Source organism: Equus quagga, chromosome 4, assembly GCF_021613505.1.
Source record: "Equus quagga isolate Etosha38 chromosome 4, UCLA_HA_Equagga_1.0, whole genome shotgun sequence".
NCBI classification, from domain to species: Eukaryota; Metazoa; Chordata; class Mammalia; order Perissodactyla; family Equidae; genus Equus; species Equus quagga.
The window spans coordinates 105565143-105583054 of NC_060270.1; the positions used below are offsets into that span (position 1 = coordinate 105565143).

Consider the following 17912-nt stretch of genomic DNA (forward strand, 5'->3'; position numbering starts at 1 on the left):
TACACTAGGTTGTTATAAAATTCATGTGAACTTTTATGTATACAAATGTCAGATCAAGTACAGGTTTCATTAATTATGTGTATTTTAAACTTCCAACAATAAAGAAAAACAGAAGCCAAGAAATTAAATGCAATAAAAAATGAAATATTTATTCTTTTGGCTCAATAATGACGTAGCTCACCATTCTTTTTAGTAATAGCAATTTCCTGCATGCAGTTCATCAATACACTACAAGTAGATAGTTTTGTAAAAGGAATTAATGTTAAACTTTCGGTTTGTGCAAAAAACAAGAATTTATATCATGTTAGGTAATTGCACAACTTTGCCACTTTGTTCATGGCTGAAAAGGACAAAGCCCGTGTTTTATCTCTGATAGCTTTAGTGCAGCAGGAATTAAAAAAATAAGACTAGTCTGCATAAGCAAATACTACAAAAGTTGAGTTTTAAAAAAAAACCTTCCATGAATAAAGGGTTATATAGAGGCAACCACAGTTGGTAGAAAATGGTCTAGGTTTGAATTTTTGACCAATGTATCTCCTATGGGAATGGTAGAAAATATATTATAGCAAAGAAATCCACAAAACCCATTGTCTAACTTTTATTTTAGGAAATTATCCATTGAAAAGTATTATGGATTCAAAAGTTTGGAGTTGTGATTGAAAATAAAAAGCAAAAGCATAAAGTAAAATAAATTGGCATGTCATCAACCTGAAAATAATTTTCTTATGTACAAAATGCAACAAATAAAATTGATCATATTTTTACATTATGTATAGTTAAGTTTTGGACATATTTTCAGGAGAATATGGAGTATAGGCTTTGACAATAGGCATTACGCAGTGTGTTTCCTTGAAATCTAGAGAGACACCATATGACACTCAAGTCAAATTAAAAATACAAAAGTAAAGGTGCTTTTAAATAACTGCAAGCTATTTTGCTTGACATACTAGACATAGAGCTGGTTGAATTCACTCTATCACCAACATGTGACTTCTTCTAACCAAGACTTGTGAAGAATAGATTGAGTAAAACAGAGCAGCATAGGCAATATTAACATGCATTAGTGATAGTCTTCAAACTATTTATGTTTAATGAATGGTACAGGATACATCCCTGTTGGAAGCTCGCAAAAGACACATACACTGTGGTACATATTTGATTTAATAGAACTTGTTTATCAGGCCATATATATATTTATATATATATAAACACATATATATATATATATAAATCTCTATATATATTTGCCCAAACATGCACCACAGGGTAAAATAACTATTTACATAACAGAGGGTGTTTAATTGACATTGAATGTCAGCTTTGCTGAGGGCAGAAGGTGGCAAAGCAATATTGCAGCAGAAAGGGAACGATTCTAAGGTGATCTTTTAGATATAATTTTCTAGAACAGATTTATTGGATTACCTTTTTTGGAAAGCATTTAACCAAAACTACATATAGCGCTCTGGAACTTAGAATAAAATTTGCACTTGCTGAAACAGAATACATTGCATAAAAATAATCCTTTAAAAATTAGAGGAGACTTGCAGGCACACAACTCCTCAGATATCAACAAACATCACAGACTAAAACACTCTGAAAATGAAAGCAGCCTAGAAAATGAAAGGATCCCAAATTGTTGACATTAGAATTTTTTCTGGTTTTGAGCAAGAATTTCATCTCTTGGGCAAAACACATTTGTCTAATTATTTGTAGAGTAGGAACATGGGGCTCTTAAATACTTTTTTCTCAACTTAAACCTCATTTACAAAAATAGTGACATAGTATTATGAATAAACTACGAATTAGGGACCAGGGAAATCCACTAGAACAAATTTTGTAAAAATATGGCAGATGTGGAAGTTAAAAATAGAGAGGATGCAAGTACTGTACTAAAGGTGTTTGGTGTAGTTATAACGATCACTTTGCACAACTATCCTACAGTTTAGGTAACCATTGAGTTTCTCCTCAGCAGTGTCAGCTGGTAATGAAAACAGCAACCTCTTGTCCATATTGATACCCTGACTCACAGAGTTGTAGTGACGGAGAGGTCACTGTCTTGTTATAGGCACTGACCATGAGTATGTGTTGAAACAGTCAGTTTGGCATAGACCTCCCCTGGGAGTCCAGTTGACACATAGACTTTACCTTCATAGGCTGTAAACAATTGATCACAAAGATAATTCTTTGTTTCTTTTTACTTTTGATTCTCCCTGACTTCTTTCCCTTTGCTTTCTTTTTCTGGTTTGTCTTTCTCAAACTTCTCTTTGTCTGGCTTTGTTACACTGTCATAGGAAGGAGGAGAGGTGGTAGAGGAACTTCCATCTGTTTTTTCTGGAGTGGAGTTCCCATTCAATTTGTCAATAATCATGTCATCTTTTATAGGTAAGTCAATCCTCCCTTTGATTTCCTCTGTCTTGCATTTATTTAATACTTTTTTTAACCTTTGCCTTAAAAGATAACATCTGAAATTACGCTGAATGATAGCAGCAGACACCTCCTCTTGTTTGCGTTTCAAAGTGGTTGTGATGGGCTCATAGGAGACTTTGGAGGGGTTCGATGCCATGAACCGATCTTCCATCTGTATTCGAAGGGCATCCATCTCTCCACTCTCACCCAAAACACGCTTTGTAAAGGCAAATAAAATGTCAAGGCAGTGGATCCGGTCCCCACTGACCATGGGCAGGTCCATGGCAATGAGCTGGACTTTGTTTGGTTTTGCTATGAGAAGAGGAGGATCCAGGGCAGCTGCAAAATCAGAGAGCTTGGAGAACTCTATAAACTGAGTGGCATCAGGATCAAACTTCTCCCAAACCTCGTAGAACATCTCAAAGTCATCCTCACTCAGGGGCTCTGCACTTTCCTCAGTAGCAACACTGAAGTTCTCCAGAATGACGGCGATGTACATGTTCACCACAACCAGAAATGATATGATGATGTAACTGACAAAAAAGAAAATCCCAACAGATGGGTTCCCACAGTCTCCCTTAACTGAGCTTCCAGGGTGAATTGCGTCAGGGTCACAATCGGGTGGTGCACTGTTGAGAATAGGTGCTAGCAATCCATCCCAGCCAGCAGAGGTGGTAATTTGGAACAGGCAGATCATGCTGTTGCCAAAAGTTTCGAAGTTGAACATGTCATCAATTCCAGCTTCCTTTTTAACATACGCAAAGTTGGACATTCCAAAGATGGCGTAGATGAACATGACCAGGAAGAGCAGGAGGCCGATGTTAAACAACGCAGGAAGGGACATCATCAGAGCAAAGAGCAGCGTGCGGATCCCCTTAGCTCCTTTGATGAGACGTAGGATTCGGCCAATCCTGGCAAGACGGATCACTCGGAACAGGGTCGGAGACACAAAATATTTCTCTATCATCTCAGCCAGAAACATACCTATGGAAAAATACAGAAAACAGCTAAACAGTGCTTTTCTTTGCAAGGTCTATGAAAACAACAAATTTGTTATGAATATAAACCTTTAATAAATATTTGGATCCACCCCTTAATATTAGCAATTAAAGATTACAAAGTTATTTAATAATTGTATAATGTCATAAATCAATATAGATTTTCACAAAATCCAACAAATTAAATAATCTCACATAATGGTGTAACAATTTGAGATTATGTATACTCAGTTACTATGAATAGTTATCTTAATTACAAGGATTATTTCTGAAATCTCCAAATACATTGTTTTCTATTTTTGAATACTGACCTTCTTCAGTTAGAGGAAAATGAACAAGAATGGTAAACTCTAGATCTACAAACCTTATGATTCTCAATCTAATTTCCATGTTACACAGCTGTCAGAACTTGGGGAGCTTTTTCTTACAACGGCACTTCTCTGTAATTAAACCATTCTTACCTACAATGGAGAGAATCACTACCACAAAATCAAAGATGTTCCAGCCTATGGTGAAGTAGTAACATCTGAGGGAGATAAACTTCAGCACAAATTCTCCAGTGAACAAGATAATGAACACAAGGTTGATCCAGTACAAAACTTGAGTCATATACTTGCTCTGGTCATCAGTTTCCACCATCATGGTGACCATGTTGAGGCAGATGAGGATCATGATGCCAATATCAAAGACTTGTCTGGTTACAAAATCAAAGACCATTCCTTGGAATTTGTTCTAGAAAAACAGAGAGGAGAAAGGAGGTTAATACGCGTATTTCATAAATAATGTCCCAGGAAAACTTCAGACGAAGTCCTTTGACCTATGGCCGTGAGATTTGCACCCTTCTCACATTATCCTAGACAATTCGGTGTGTTCCATTTCTCTGCATGTTAAAAAAAGAGAAAGAAATGAAAAGTCATAGGACAAGAATGAAACATAATTGGTTTATATAGGTTCCATAGGAAAGCAAAACTGAATAGGACATAAATTGATAAATTGGTGGCAACTGGCTGATAATATGCATGGACTTTGATTTTAATATCTATGATAATTTTCACAAAAAATAATGGCGACTAATAATGAAGATTTACAAAGTAGGTTAATACAGACAGACTTTTAGATGGATGAATTCCCCTATTCATTTATCAATACTTTAGGAATTTTGATTTATATCTTCCATCTCTTTCTCTCTCAAAATATGTCAGTCATCTTCCATTTAATTCTACCTCTTCTAACTATTCTGTTTAAATCACCTTCAGTAAAACAGGTTTATGCCATTTTGTGTACCCTGTCTTTCCTCCTCCCTCCCACTCCCTACCCAACTTCAACTACTCTGAAAAATGTGGTAAAGTGAGGGCCGGCCCAATGGCCAAGTGGTTAAGTTCATGCACTCTGCTTCACCAGCCCAGGGTTTTGCCAGTTCAGATGCTGGCTACGATATGTAGCTCTGTACTGGGGGACTTTGAGGAGAAGGAACAAAAAAAAGTTTGGCAACAGATATTAGTTCAGGTGCCAATCTTAAAAAAATATATATATATATATGTATGATAAAGTGAAGTCATTTATGATTCACGAGATTTTGTCAAGTCCCAGTTCTGGCAATCACAGGCTTTTTAACTTTGGGTATGATATTCACCTTCTTTGGGCCTCAGTTTCCTTATTCCTTACCCATCTAAGAGGATAGATGACTTAGAGTACATAATCTACCATTGTAATGTCTTTCCGTTATAATGAAGCTCTACAGAGTATGCATTCTGAATAAGTCTTTTTCTTTTTTGTGTATTTGGTGAAACAAATTACTTTGATGACAGCTTTTTCCTTTCTAAAAAGATTAAGAATATTTTCTAGTCATAAAAACAGAGAGAACAAACAGCATAGAGGGAGGCCATGGGAGTAAGATGGGAAGTCTGGAAAACTCCATCTATTTAAAAGGACAAGAGGGTGCCATTTAGCAAGACCAGAGGAGCAGGAACTGGGTTCACTGTTGGTGGCAGTAGGTGGCAGCAGGAGCATGAAGCATGCAGTTATTGGGAACCCTGAGTTGGAAATTTTCAACTGACAAACTGTAAAGAACATTGCCTCTTTTTAAAGAATTTAGTAATTCTTATTGCAAGTAGCAGTTGTGAACTGTGTCACACATATGAGCTTTACAATTACGGCATATTATATCTTGGTGACATCACCCAATATGTTCTGATCCAGGGCACTGCCCAATTTCAATATATGCAAATAGGACTTTGGAATGTTAAATAAAATAAGTAATTCTTACTCTTGGCCGAGGTATGGGTTTCTGAGGTTTCTTGGACCCGAGTTTCTTCATTGCGTTGTAATATTTTTTCTGTTCCTCTGTCATAAAGATGTCTTGACCTCCAAAGTAAAGACATAGTATAAAACTGGTTACAACCTAGACATGTGTTATGACAGCACTTGTACAAAAATATTCGAGTCTTTCCTTTAACGCTTTCTTAAGTTTTAAATGGATATTATCCTGCTTCATATAGATTTATTCTGCTTTTCCCATTTACGGGGAATTCTGAGTACTTTAATATCATGTAAAACCCATAATCACATAAAACTCTGATTAGTACAGGATCCTAATTTGATTATATTATGCTTAGACGGAGGCTCAGGGGTCTCATATATTTTCATGAAAGAAAACAATGTTTTCTTAATCCACTTCACTGTTGACAGTTTTACTTCCTTATTCAACAATTTTTGAGCACTTCTGTGTGCTAGACAATGTACCTGATATCAGAGTTGCATAGATATACGACACAGTGTTTTATGCAAAAACAAAAAATGCACTGCAGAGATAACAATAGATTCCGAGACTCAGAAATGGGCTTGATATAGTAGAGTACCCTTAAACTAGACCTTAAAGGATGAGTCAGTGTTTGCTAGGTAAAGCATTCCAGGAAGAGAAAATATCCTACATAAAGTCATGGAGGTAAGAGAGCATGACTTTTTCAGCAAAGGGCAGAAAATCCATGTAGCTGTGTGTGTGGCAAGTGATGGTGTTGATGGTGGGTGGGTGGTGACTGAGGAGTAAGGAAGTAGATTTAGAAAATGTGGTGTGAGACAAGAGGAAGCTGGAAAACTCAGTGGAGATTAGTTCCTGAAAGGCTCTGTAAGCAAGGAGAAAGCATTGGAGGGCCACTGGATGTTTTGAAGCAATGGTCACATTTTTGGGTCAGAAAGACACTGTAGCAGATCTGCAGAGGATGAACCTGGAGAGAAACCACTGACTAGAGGCCGGAATCCTCTGAGCTGAACTGACCACATAGCGAATGGAAGAAAATACAAAAATGATCTAAGTCTGTCATGACTCCGAGTATCCTGGTTATTTGGATGTATAACAGACAGAACCTCAGAATGGAGAAATGTGAGAGCTGAGGAATACTTATCTTCTTTTTCTGTTGGTTGAAGTTATCTATGATGACACCAATGAATAGATTCAGAGTGAAGAATGACCCAAAGATGATAAAGATGACAAAGTATAAATACATATACAGATTTTCTTCATATACAGGCTGAAGTTTAACCTAAATAACATTGAAAATATTAAATAATATTTTAAAACACAATAAATACTTAAACTAAATGAACATTTCGCGTGTTGTTAGTTAATATAGAGCTATTTTTGCCTTGCTCTGAGATATTGTTCTGAAAAACAATTCTGTTTTCAAATTACTATGATTTAGTAATGAAAGTTTCCATTTTTATGATTGTTCTTGCATCTGTTTTCCCATTGTGGCTTACCTGTGCATATTCTTTAGAGTAAATAACAGCAGTATAAGCAAGGCAAAGATTTTGAACTTATTATTAGTCTTATTATAAATTTTTTGCAATATTTTCAATTTGGGTTTGGAAATTCTGGCTCTTGGAGATATGGCTTTAATAACAGAACATCAACTTCTAAGAGGAAAATTCAGAATGAACAGATATGTTCTGAAGAATTATTTTTATTCCTATTTTCAAAATTGAGTTTCCCTGAAACTTGCTTGCTTCTTTCATGATATTTTTGGAAGCTGCTTCACAGACTCTGGTTGATCATTCTTTCCAGGGACAGGGATAGACAAGTCATTTCCCCACTGAGCAGTTTTCCCAACCTTAAGAATCTCATTTACTGGACCAATCTGATATCTTCTGATCCATAAAGTTAGATATCCTTTCATATTAGATATATATTTTATAATAGGCATATGTTAACCAAATTATCATTTATATCAAAGTGTATTGGCTTAAAAAAGATCATTTCTATATGCAATTGTAAATGTTCTGATTGCATCTAATATAAAATTCTGAGCCTTTCAGTTACATTATCACAATGTTCACTATGGAAAATCTAGTAGCTATAAATAATATCAGTGATACTTACATCTCGTGAGTCAACAGCTGCATACATAATATCCATCCAGCCTTTAAATGTGGCCTGTAACAACATATATTTGAATTCTGCATAAAAGCCTAATCCAAGAGTATGCATTTTACCACATGAAAATCTGATAGTGTTATTACAAATAACTTTTTGTACACTATTATGAAATTTTCTATAAAGACACTCAAATGAATTGAAAGAAGAAATGAAACCGAAATAAAGCTAAGTCTTACTTAGAGTCTGGAACTCGTTCTCTTTGTTTTTCTTGGAAGGTATTCTATTTTTTTCTCCACTAAGGTTTAACTAGATGCTTGATTCATGAAACTCCCATTTCAGTCTCAAATCCCTTTCATACCAAAAGGTAAGCTCTATGATTCAAACCTATGGTGTGTTTAAACACAACTCAATCATTTTCATTAACTAATTATCAATTAGTTAATATACTTTCCATTAAGTCAAAATTATTAAATATCACACATTTTGAAATCCACGGTGTAAGATTTGCCTATCCACACATAGTAGAACCGTACTCCTTAGATGTTGGTAAAATTAATTATCCGGCTAATAATCATACATTTAATTCATCACTACAATATATACATTGTTATTTTAATACATAAAATTGCTCCTTTGACAACGATTGCTACAAAAAACTAAAAATGGTAATAGCACAATAGCACTCAATAATACGACAAGAAAAAACAGGAAGCAGAAATATAAAATCACTTAAAACATACCAAAAGCTGAACACTGGGGAAAACACATTATAAAATAACTGCAAAACATCTTCTTTACAGTCAAGTCAAGCTAATAGTATAGGTGTTAACATCAACTCCTTTTGTAGTGTCAGATATGAATCATTCAAGCAAAGAACGTCAGATAAATGATCTTACTTGAAACATTATGAAAACATTTTCAAAACTCATACAGTAGCCACTTACCACTTGAAGCAATGCGAGATAGCCAGCACCAACATTATCAAAGTTTACTTTCACGTTTTTCCACCGAGCTTGCTTGCCAAGAGCCTGACAATCACTCAAATTGTTGACTTCTTTAACTTCAAACATGTTACCCGTTGTTGTGTTAACACAGTGGTAGAACTTGCCAGCAAACAAATTCACACCCATGATGCTAAAGATCAGCCAGAAGATGAGACAAACCAACAGCACATTCATAATAGAGGGAATGGCTCCCACAAGAGCATTCACAACCACCTGGAAGAGGAAAGGAGGACAAGGCAGCTTACAAATTGTTAAACTGGGAACCATTCCTTTCATTTAGTTAACAGTAAAATGGGTGTGAAAAGAGATAAATAAAAATTTAGGTGGACAGGTTGTTTCTTCTGATATTTTCTAGGACATATTTGATAAGGGAAAACAAACAGTGACACAACTAAAGAGCTAAAGGATTTAAGGAAAGCAAAATGTGCCAAAGCACGAAAAGAAATAAACAAAAACCTGATACAGTAAGATGGAGTCAGAAAATGTATGCTGGGGAAAAAAGAAAAAAAAAGATGCATTAAACATCAACAGAAGAAATTCATCATTCAGCAAAACATTTTAATTTTCAGTGGTGTTAATGAATGATAAATGATTTGAAAAACATCGTTAAACAAACCCTTCACAAAGTATTAATAATGCCTTAAATTTGTATCCTCAGATGAAGTTAACTTTTCATGAGTATGAAGAATAGGATTAGGAATTTACATGGTCCATTTTTTTCCCCCATTGGTAAAATCAAATTTAAAGAAAGTATATTAAATTAGGAAATGAGGTGGAATTTATCCCTGGACATGAAAATACAGAATACGTCTGCATCATTTTATTCCAAATCTCTTAAATGTTCACTTTGGGGCACATGTTACTTCACCAACCAAGGCTGACCTATTTCATGAAGGAGAAATTCAGTCACCTTCTCTCTAATTAAATGCAGAAGAGATTAAGATGTATTTTGAAATCTCTAGAGAAGCCAACAGTATCTTTTTAAATCTAATTTAATCTGGTTCATATTGGACTATTTTGTTAAGCACTTATATTAAATTAAACTATTGTTTTATTTGAAAATATTGTAAACATTATTTTAGAAATGAACACCAAAGAATTTTAAAATGACATCAAAACCTGAAATTCAAAATTATAAAAATTTCATACGCTGCTTGAATTTTTGTTTAGAAGTCATACATATTATACCTACCAGACTTTTTGGCTACTAAAATTTGTTTAAAATGACCTTCCCAGTTTTCTTATTATCAAATAAATGCATGATACATTTTACCATGTTTTATAGCTGGAATGTTACTTCTGCCATATAACTGAATTAAAGCGTGAATCTTGAAGTCAAGTCTGAGTGTTTTTATTGCCCAATCTACCTCCTGACATAAAGGGTTTATGGCCTAGAAAAAATTCAATATCCATGTACATTTGCAAGCTGGATTAAACAAAGCTGGCTTTGGGTTAAATAGTATTTTGAGGGGGTGTGGCCAGGGGGTGTGTATCCATATAGTTGCATACTTTTTATTTAGATGCATAAAATATACACTTAGGAAGAGAGTTGGAGGAGAAAATACAAGGACTATGGAAAAAGTGAACCTTATTCAGAATGTTCACTTCAAAGGGAGTCCGTACAACAAACCCTACAGGTTACCTGTGATGCTTCGTTAATTATCCTCACCCCCTACTTTGGTTGCTTAGGATATATAGATTTTGTCAGAGGCTACAATTCAGTGTTGTTTTCTTGTACAACTATTTTTATTACTGATATTAACTGAAGAAATAAAGCACACAAAAACTATTTTAACTTTCATTCATTGTCAGTATTTTTGGAGGAATCCGACTACCTGTGTAGAGGAAGGAAAACCCCTCCTACGATAAATGTCAGTAGTAAATAGTCACTTTAAAGTGTATAAGCAATGAAAGGAAATAAATGGCAGCACACAATTTTTGGATGTTGTGGAAACATCCTTGAACTCTCATCACATCTGGATTCTAGTCCTAGCTCTGCCACAATTTCTGAGGGCCTGTTGAAATAAATCTCAGTTTCAAGAGACTGGGCTTAGTGATCTCCAGGATTCCTGCTCTGAAATTCTACAGTCTATGAAATAAATATAAGAAGAGTGTGGCACCCCTCTGTATCTAAATCATTACCTACATTTTGTCATAAATCATCAGAGAACTTTCATTCTTCTTACCCTCATGCCTTCAAAGCGGGATAAAGCTCTTAGAGGTCTTAGAGCTCTTAGTGTCCTTAGGGATTTGATGGCGCCAAGTTCTGAGTACCCAAGAGCATTGGCTACCAAGCTGACCAAAGAAACCTACAAAAGGAAAAAATATTAATTGGCCCACCAAGAAATAAACTGTTGACTCAAGGCATAGCACAGGGTGTCTGTTCTTTAGTGCCAACCAAATAAAGCTTCGGACATGTCTGGGCAGCCTCCGTCTTCCACATGGTGGGGTCATCTCACATTTCCAGCCTCATCTCCTACTATTGCTTTTCTTATCAGTGAAACTGGAGTCCTTGTCAATTTTTAATAAACATTTGTAAACCCCTCCAGGTAGATATTTCACCCCATGAAGCCCTTTTCGACCTGTGTGTATACCACTGATGATTCAGGACATGGTTCAAAAGCCATCTTTCATTTCATTAGAAATCGTGTTTCTCTCTTGAATTTACGTAGTATCTTGGTTATGCATATTGGAGGCATTTACCATGTAATAGAATCAATTGGTTTAATATCTTCTCTCCCCTTCTGGGTCACATAAGCTTTTTACGGACTAGGATGAAACATGCTTCTCTTAGTGTGCCTAAAACTGTCTAGTTGAATATGCTTTAGTCAATATGTGTTGGATAAATAAATAAGGGGAAAATTTTACCTGGGGAAACATTTTATCAGACCACGTTGTAGTTTCATAGTAACAATGAAATTTTTATCTAAACTATTGAATTCATGATTTATAATACAGTACCTCTCATTCAGAGTGATAATACATCTTTCTGATATTTACACATATGCTAAATTTTACTTAAATGTATGAAAGATTAAAGAGGATATGCCCTTTTTTGGGAGGAAGTCACTTTTATTTGCTTTGATTTTCCTTCAATATATTAACATTTGTTGAAAATTTCCTCTATGTTAGGTTCTGCTCTAAGGGACTTACATGTATAAATCTTAAAAAGTGGGTATTATTAGTATTACCTTTTCTCTGGTGAGGAAGTTGAGTCCCCTCCCCTCCTTTCAAAAAACAAAAAAGATGCACAGGTAATAACAGGTGGAGTTGGGGCTTGAACACAAGTGTTCTGACTTCAAAACCATATCCTAACATTTTGGATCCACTATCAAAAATTCTTTCCTCATCGGAACCACAAAACGCAGAAAATGATTTGAGTGACTATCTTCTCAATTCTTGCGAGGATTGTAGGGAACTTAGTGCTTTCCTTGATGCATAGGAGAGAAGTTAATTCATTACATCCACTGGATGGCTTAAGGGCTTTAGGGCTTAATTTTTTTGTGAAAAGGGCTATTGAAAATGGATCAAACTGAACCCTCCCAACAATCTTGTAAGATGGGAGGAAAACAATGATCTGCCCCAAAACACGTGGTATAAAGGGTGATACCAAAACCAGAACCTAGGCTTTAAAGGCAAATGGAGCCACGGTCGCCTCAAAGTTTAATTTAGTATACATCTCACAGAATTGACCAGAAAAATAAATGACTTGAATTTAAGCATGACTCACGCAGGATAATTTATTGAGCTGTTCATTTCTGTCTAGTGTTCGCTGCTACAGAAAGCTGGTGAGATGGGTCAGGTTATTAGAGGATGTTCAGGCTTCTGTGTTCTGTGCTCCTTTGCCTCAGGAGGCCTTAACAGCTTCTTTATGTTTCTGAAGCTGCTTTCTGAAGATTTGCCTCATCTTCCCAACCAAGCCCTTTATTTGAGACCTGGGCATTTTAAAGGGAAGTGGATGCAAATTTCTCAAGACCCTGAAGTAAAGAAGCTTATGCTTTGAAAGTAAAAGAAAGGTAATGTCCAGACCCAGGGGGCGCTGGAAGGATAGGAAGTTGTGGGTTCAAGCATGAGAGGCACCACTCACACATAACCACCCCACACTCGGTGGCTCTGCGTGTGCTAGAGAAGCAGGGCGTTGGTGAGCTGCCCTGCTTTTAATGGAGCTCATATAATTTTGTGTAGGGCAAAACTCACTTTCATGAGTTGACTAATGTGAAGAACAATCTGCTTTAAAGGTGAATTTGAAATAAATAATTTTAAAGATTTGCAATATAGTTAAAATGTGAAGATAACGTTCTACATTGGTAGGGTGCTGTACAATTCATATTGGTGTTTTTCACTCATTATCTCTGTCTCAGAGTGGTCAGATGACTAGTCCAAGAAAAGGGAGAAAGGAAAAACACATAACTGGAATTTAGGTTTTCTGTTTTCTAGTCCAGTGTGTTTTCCATCTCAGTAAATTTGTCCCCAACCTTTCAGTACACAACGTTTTAATCCTCATTTCTTTTGTGCTAAACACAAAAGGGACTCTTGCCAATATGTGTAAAGTGTAAGAGAAGCCCTTTGCCAAAAACTGAATTTTCAGTACAAATTTACATGACTCTAGGTACCTCACTCCACAGCAAATATATGGAACTGTCTGTGCCAGAGGTTTAGGAGGTGGTTCAGTTGTCATCCATGCCTTTCCACATCCCTATTGCAGCTGAGACTGAGAAAGAAAGGAATAATGCAGGGAGGGAACTGATGATTCTGAAGAAGACCCTGGGAGTGCTGTGATTGCTTAATGAACCAAGTGACATGAGTTACTTCCCTTAAAAATGGCTCAAAAGGGGCTGGTCCAGTGGCATAGTGGTTAAGTTCATGCGTTCCGCTTTCCCGGCCCAGGTTTCACGGGCATGTATCCCTGGCATGAACCTACACACCACTCATCAAGCCACATGGTGGAGGCATCCCACAAACAAAATAGAGGAGGATTGACACAGATGTTAGCTCAGTGACAATCTTCCGCAAGCAAAAAGAGGAAGATTGGCAACAGATATTAGCTCAGGGCCAATCTTCCTCACCAAAGAAAGAGGGCTAAAGATAATTTCTTTGAATTTAATATAAACAGTTAAAAGATAAAAACCATACAATCACCTCTATACACTCGGATGATACGTTTCAATTCAAAAGCCTGCATAATTTTTGATGGCAAACTCTAGAGGCTTTCCCAGCAAAACCAGAAATAAAAGAATATGCTCACTACCAATGTTATCATTTAACACTTTCTGGAAAAAGAAATAAGAGCTATAAGAATTAGGGAAGTGGAAGAAGTCATTATTCGCTATTGTTGACCTCAAAAAACCCAAAGGGATAAAGTGAAAAACTGTTATAAATAATTATATAATTGTTTTAGGTGCTAACATATGTTTTCATATTAATTTTTTAAAAAGTTTGTGTAAGAGTCTTTTGGAACTACACCAACTCTAAAACACTAACATGGAAAAAATATAAGTATGAGTAGAATCTAAAATATGATTGTTTCAAGAAGAGCAATCAGAGAGGACAAATCCCACCTGATACTAAACCATTTCTAAATCTGCAATTATTAAAACTGTCTTGTTAGCAGACAAAGAAATGAATGAGAAACAATAAAGTCCAAAATAGACCCAAGACTTATCGAGATTTAGCATGTAGATAGTAGTAGGATTTTAAATGAGAGGTGAGAAAAACAAGTGAGAAACCATTTTGAGGAAAATAATATCGGAGCCTCACCTCACAACTTACACGGAAATAAGCTCCAGATTGATCAAAAATTAAAACATAAAATGAAAATGAATGAAGATACAAATAAAATGCAACCTATAAAATTGGGAAAAAACATGAGAAAATGTTTTAATAATCTTGAAGTGTAATGGTCTTCAGAAGCATGAGAAGAACCACGAAGGAAAAAAGACTGCTAAAGTTGACTGAATCAACGTGAAAAGTTTCTACATGACGAAAGAACAAAATCAAGAGACTAAAGCCCAAAGAGGAAAAATAGTCATACCACATGTGACAAAATAACTTCCTTAATATGAAAAGACCTGCTACAAATCAGTAACAAAAATGTCATTAACCAAATAGAACATCATACAGATTCTCTCTAAACTTTCCCTTTAATCTGTCTGTTTGAACATCGTATTTATTTACACTCCCTAGTGAAACTAGAAGGAAAGCAAAGGAATACAAACAAAGAGAATACGAGAAGAGATAGCAAGGAGGAGAGTTAAAAAATGATCCTGGACTATGGAGAGCACAGGAATGATTACTTTCTCAGCGGAGCAGAAGCAGCAGAAATCCAAGTGCCTGCAGAAGCGAGCAAATTGTTGCAATGACCTCTCAAAAGGCACTGGACCTGGAGACACCGAGTGCCTCTAAAAGGGGGGGTGGGTTACAGATGGCACTAAAAACAGAATTGATTGAAAGTCTCTGTACAGGAAAGCTAGACACTTTTGAGTTTCTTCATCAACTCCTCTGCAGCCCTGCAGGAGAGCACAATGGAATAACACACCTTCACAGTTTATAGAGTAAAATCTATATCTGCTACAGAGGTCAGGAGGTAGAAACAATAATCCACATTGTGGCTGGTTTCCCTCTGAGACCACAAAGCCTCTACAACACATCATGCAATTGCGGGTTTTCCTTTAACAGAACCATAGAGTTTAAAAAGCATGTAGACTAACTCAATATTTCTTGGAGCATCCGCACCTGGAGCTTCAGATTTCTAGATGCACACATCCTCACTTCCATCCCATAACAGTCCTATTTCCTATCTGCTAGGCAACTTCTGAAAACGGGCTCAGGTAGTGGTGAGGGCCAGGCACAGAGCTGCCATGGAAGTGGTGGCAAAGGGCTCTTGGTGAAGATGGGAGGTCGGGGATACTGGAGATGGCTGGATTTGGTCCGCTGGGATGGGTAAGGTTTACGGTAGGAAAGGAGTGAAGGATATCCAGTGTCTGTGAGAAGTAAAGAGCAGTTCCTATGCAATGTCAGCCAGGAATGAGAGTCCATTTTTACATAAGGAGAGTTTGTAACTCAAGGGCTGCCTCTTTGCCTTTGACATTCCTTCTACTTCTATCTTAGGCTTTTACAGCTTATTTGTCTTTAATTTTGTGCATGATTGGAAAATTTAAAATGCTCCAAATTTCCATAAAAGCAAACATCTCAGTCATTATGGTATTGCCCATGGCAGTGGGAAGCTGGAGATAATAGAGGCCACAGGTTCCACAGGAATTTCATGTAAATATCCAAACACCACTGTCTTTTAAAAATGAGGACTTTGAATCAGATGATTCCCAAGTTTACTTCCTCGTCTGAAATTCTACAATTCAGTAATTTCAAGATGATTAAAGCAAAATAACACTATATGTTATTCATGCTGAAAAGACAAATCACAGTATTTTTCTTAATGGATGTGTCATCCTTAATCAAACACACCCCTGGGAAAATACTTGAAGTGCTGGTCTGATTGATAGTGAGCATGATTACTACTGTTTATAGGGTATATAATTATGAGTCAAGACTCAGGTTTAATTTTTTTTGGAAAGATAGGAATTATTTTTGACATTTTTGTATAACGAATGTGTGTTATATAGTCCTCTAACAGCTAAGTAACTACTCTGTGCCTTAATTTCCTCATCTACAAAATTGGGATCATAACAGTAGATGCCTCGGTGGTTTTGTGAAGGTTAAATGAATTAAGACAAAGGTTAGTTGTTGTTAATATTAAATATGAGCACCCTTATTATCTGCCTTGACTGTCACTATTTGGAATCCTGGCTGATGAGTTGGTATGGTCTCCCATGAGAAGGCATTTAAGAAGAGAAAGAGCCATGTGGATCTTTGTAAAGGAGATATTTGTCGAGGTCTCCTTGGAGGCAGGGAGACCATTTAGTAAGCCATCGCTTGATCCAGTTAGTCATAGTGGTGTTGGTGTGGTGCTGAATAGGAGGGTCCAGAACCCCGGTTCACTTATTAGTTGATAACATGGAGGAGAATTTGTGACTGATTGGTTGTGAGGGGTGAAAGAGGAGAGGCCAAAGATGACATTTGGCTTAGCTTCATACATATACCACCACCAGACAAAACGGAATTCAGGAAGAAATGCATGATTGGAGGGGAAAGATAATGAATGTACTCAGACAGGAGGAGTATCAGTAAGTATTACCTAGGAAGCAATTAGAAATGTGGGTTGGGGTTTAAGGAAAGACCAGAATTAAAGACTAAAAGTCTCTTTGTGCTAAAAGTCATAACTTTTTCAAGAAGGGAACATAGAATTTTATGCTGTTAAATTAATAGGGTTATCTTTTAAAATCTGGCCAGTGAGAAATTTTTCTTATTACTAAATTGATAACGCTATAAGAGAATTAAATCCTTCCAAGAAAAGAACAAAGTGAATCATTCCTATTATGAGGCATTTACAGGAAAAACCAAAGCACATACGATACTTTTTAAGTGGAAGCATGTCTGAAGAGAGATCAGAAATTGAGATGAAATGACAAATGGTTTAAAGTTATTCCGTTCCTTTATCCCAAAGTTCTTTTTTTTTCTAAAGATTTTATTTTTTCCTTTTTCTCCCCAAAGCCCCCCGGTACATAGTTGTATATTCTTCGTTGTGGGTTCTTCTAGTTGTGGCATGTGGGATGCTGCCTCAGCGTGGTTTGATGAGCAGTGCTATGTCTGCGCCCACGATTCAAACTAACAAAACACTGGGCTGCCTGCAGCGGAGCGCGCGAACTTAACCACTCGGCCACGGGGCCAGCCCCTATCCCAAAGTTCTTTTAATTTAATCTGATTCTCTCCACAAGAGCTCCAACTGAAATTCAAGGCAAGCATCTCACTGTATTCATTCACCAGCATCGAAGGCAACCACCTTTGGACTGTAATGTGGGAACTCTGACTGGGGTAACACAGTATTTCAAACAGGTCTGTGCACTGTTGCAAAATGTGGAGCAAAGAGCAGGTTAGGTAGAGCTAGCTCTGCCGCCTACTAGCTATAGGACGTCTCTAAACCTCACTTCCTCAGTAGCAAAATAGAGATAATAATAAGACTTAGATCACAGGATGCTTAAGAGGATGAGTAAATAATTTATAATTAAAAAGAGATAT

At 36.5% G+C, this 17912-nt stretch overlaps 1 protein-coding gene across 1 annotated transcript in view; it reads right to left on the reverse strand.

The window, feature by feature from the left end:
• Positions 1 to 1818: 1818 nt before the first annotated feature.
• Positions 1819 to 17912, reverse strand: part of LOC124238223 (sodium channel protein type 3 subunit alpha) — an 85612-nt gene continuing 69518 nt past the window's right edge. The window contains exons 20-26 of the mRNA XM_046658914.1: positions 10967 to 11089; positions 8721 to 8993; positions 7780 to 7833; positions 6806 to 6943; positions 5671 to 5775; positions 3866 to 4136; positions 1819 to 3390 (exon numbers count right to left, since the gene is read on the reverse strand). Of these exons, the coding sequence (XP_046514870.1) occupies positions 2195 to 3390; positions 3866 to 4136; positions 5671 to 5775; positions 6806 to 6943; positions 7780 to 7833; positions 8721 to 8993; positions 10967 to 11089 (2160 nt within the window). The 3' untranslated portion in view covers positions 1819 to 2194. The remainder of the gene's footprint in view (positions 3391 to 3865; positions 4137 to 5670; positions 5776 to 6805; positions 6944 to 7779; positions 7834 to 8720; positions 8994 to 10966; positions 11090 to 17912) is intronic.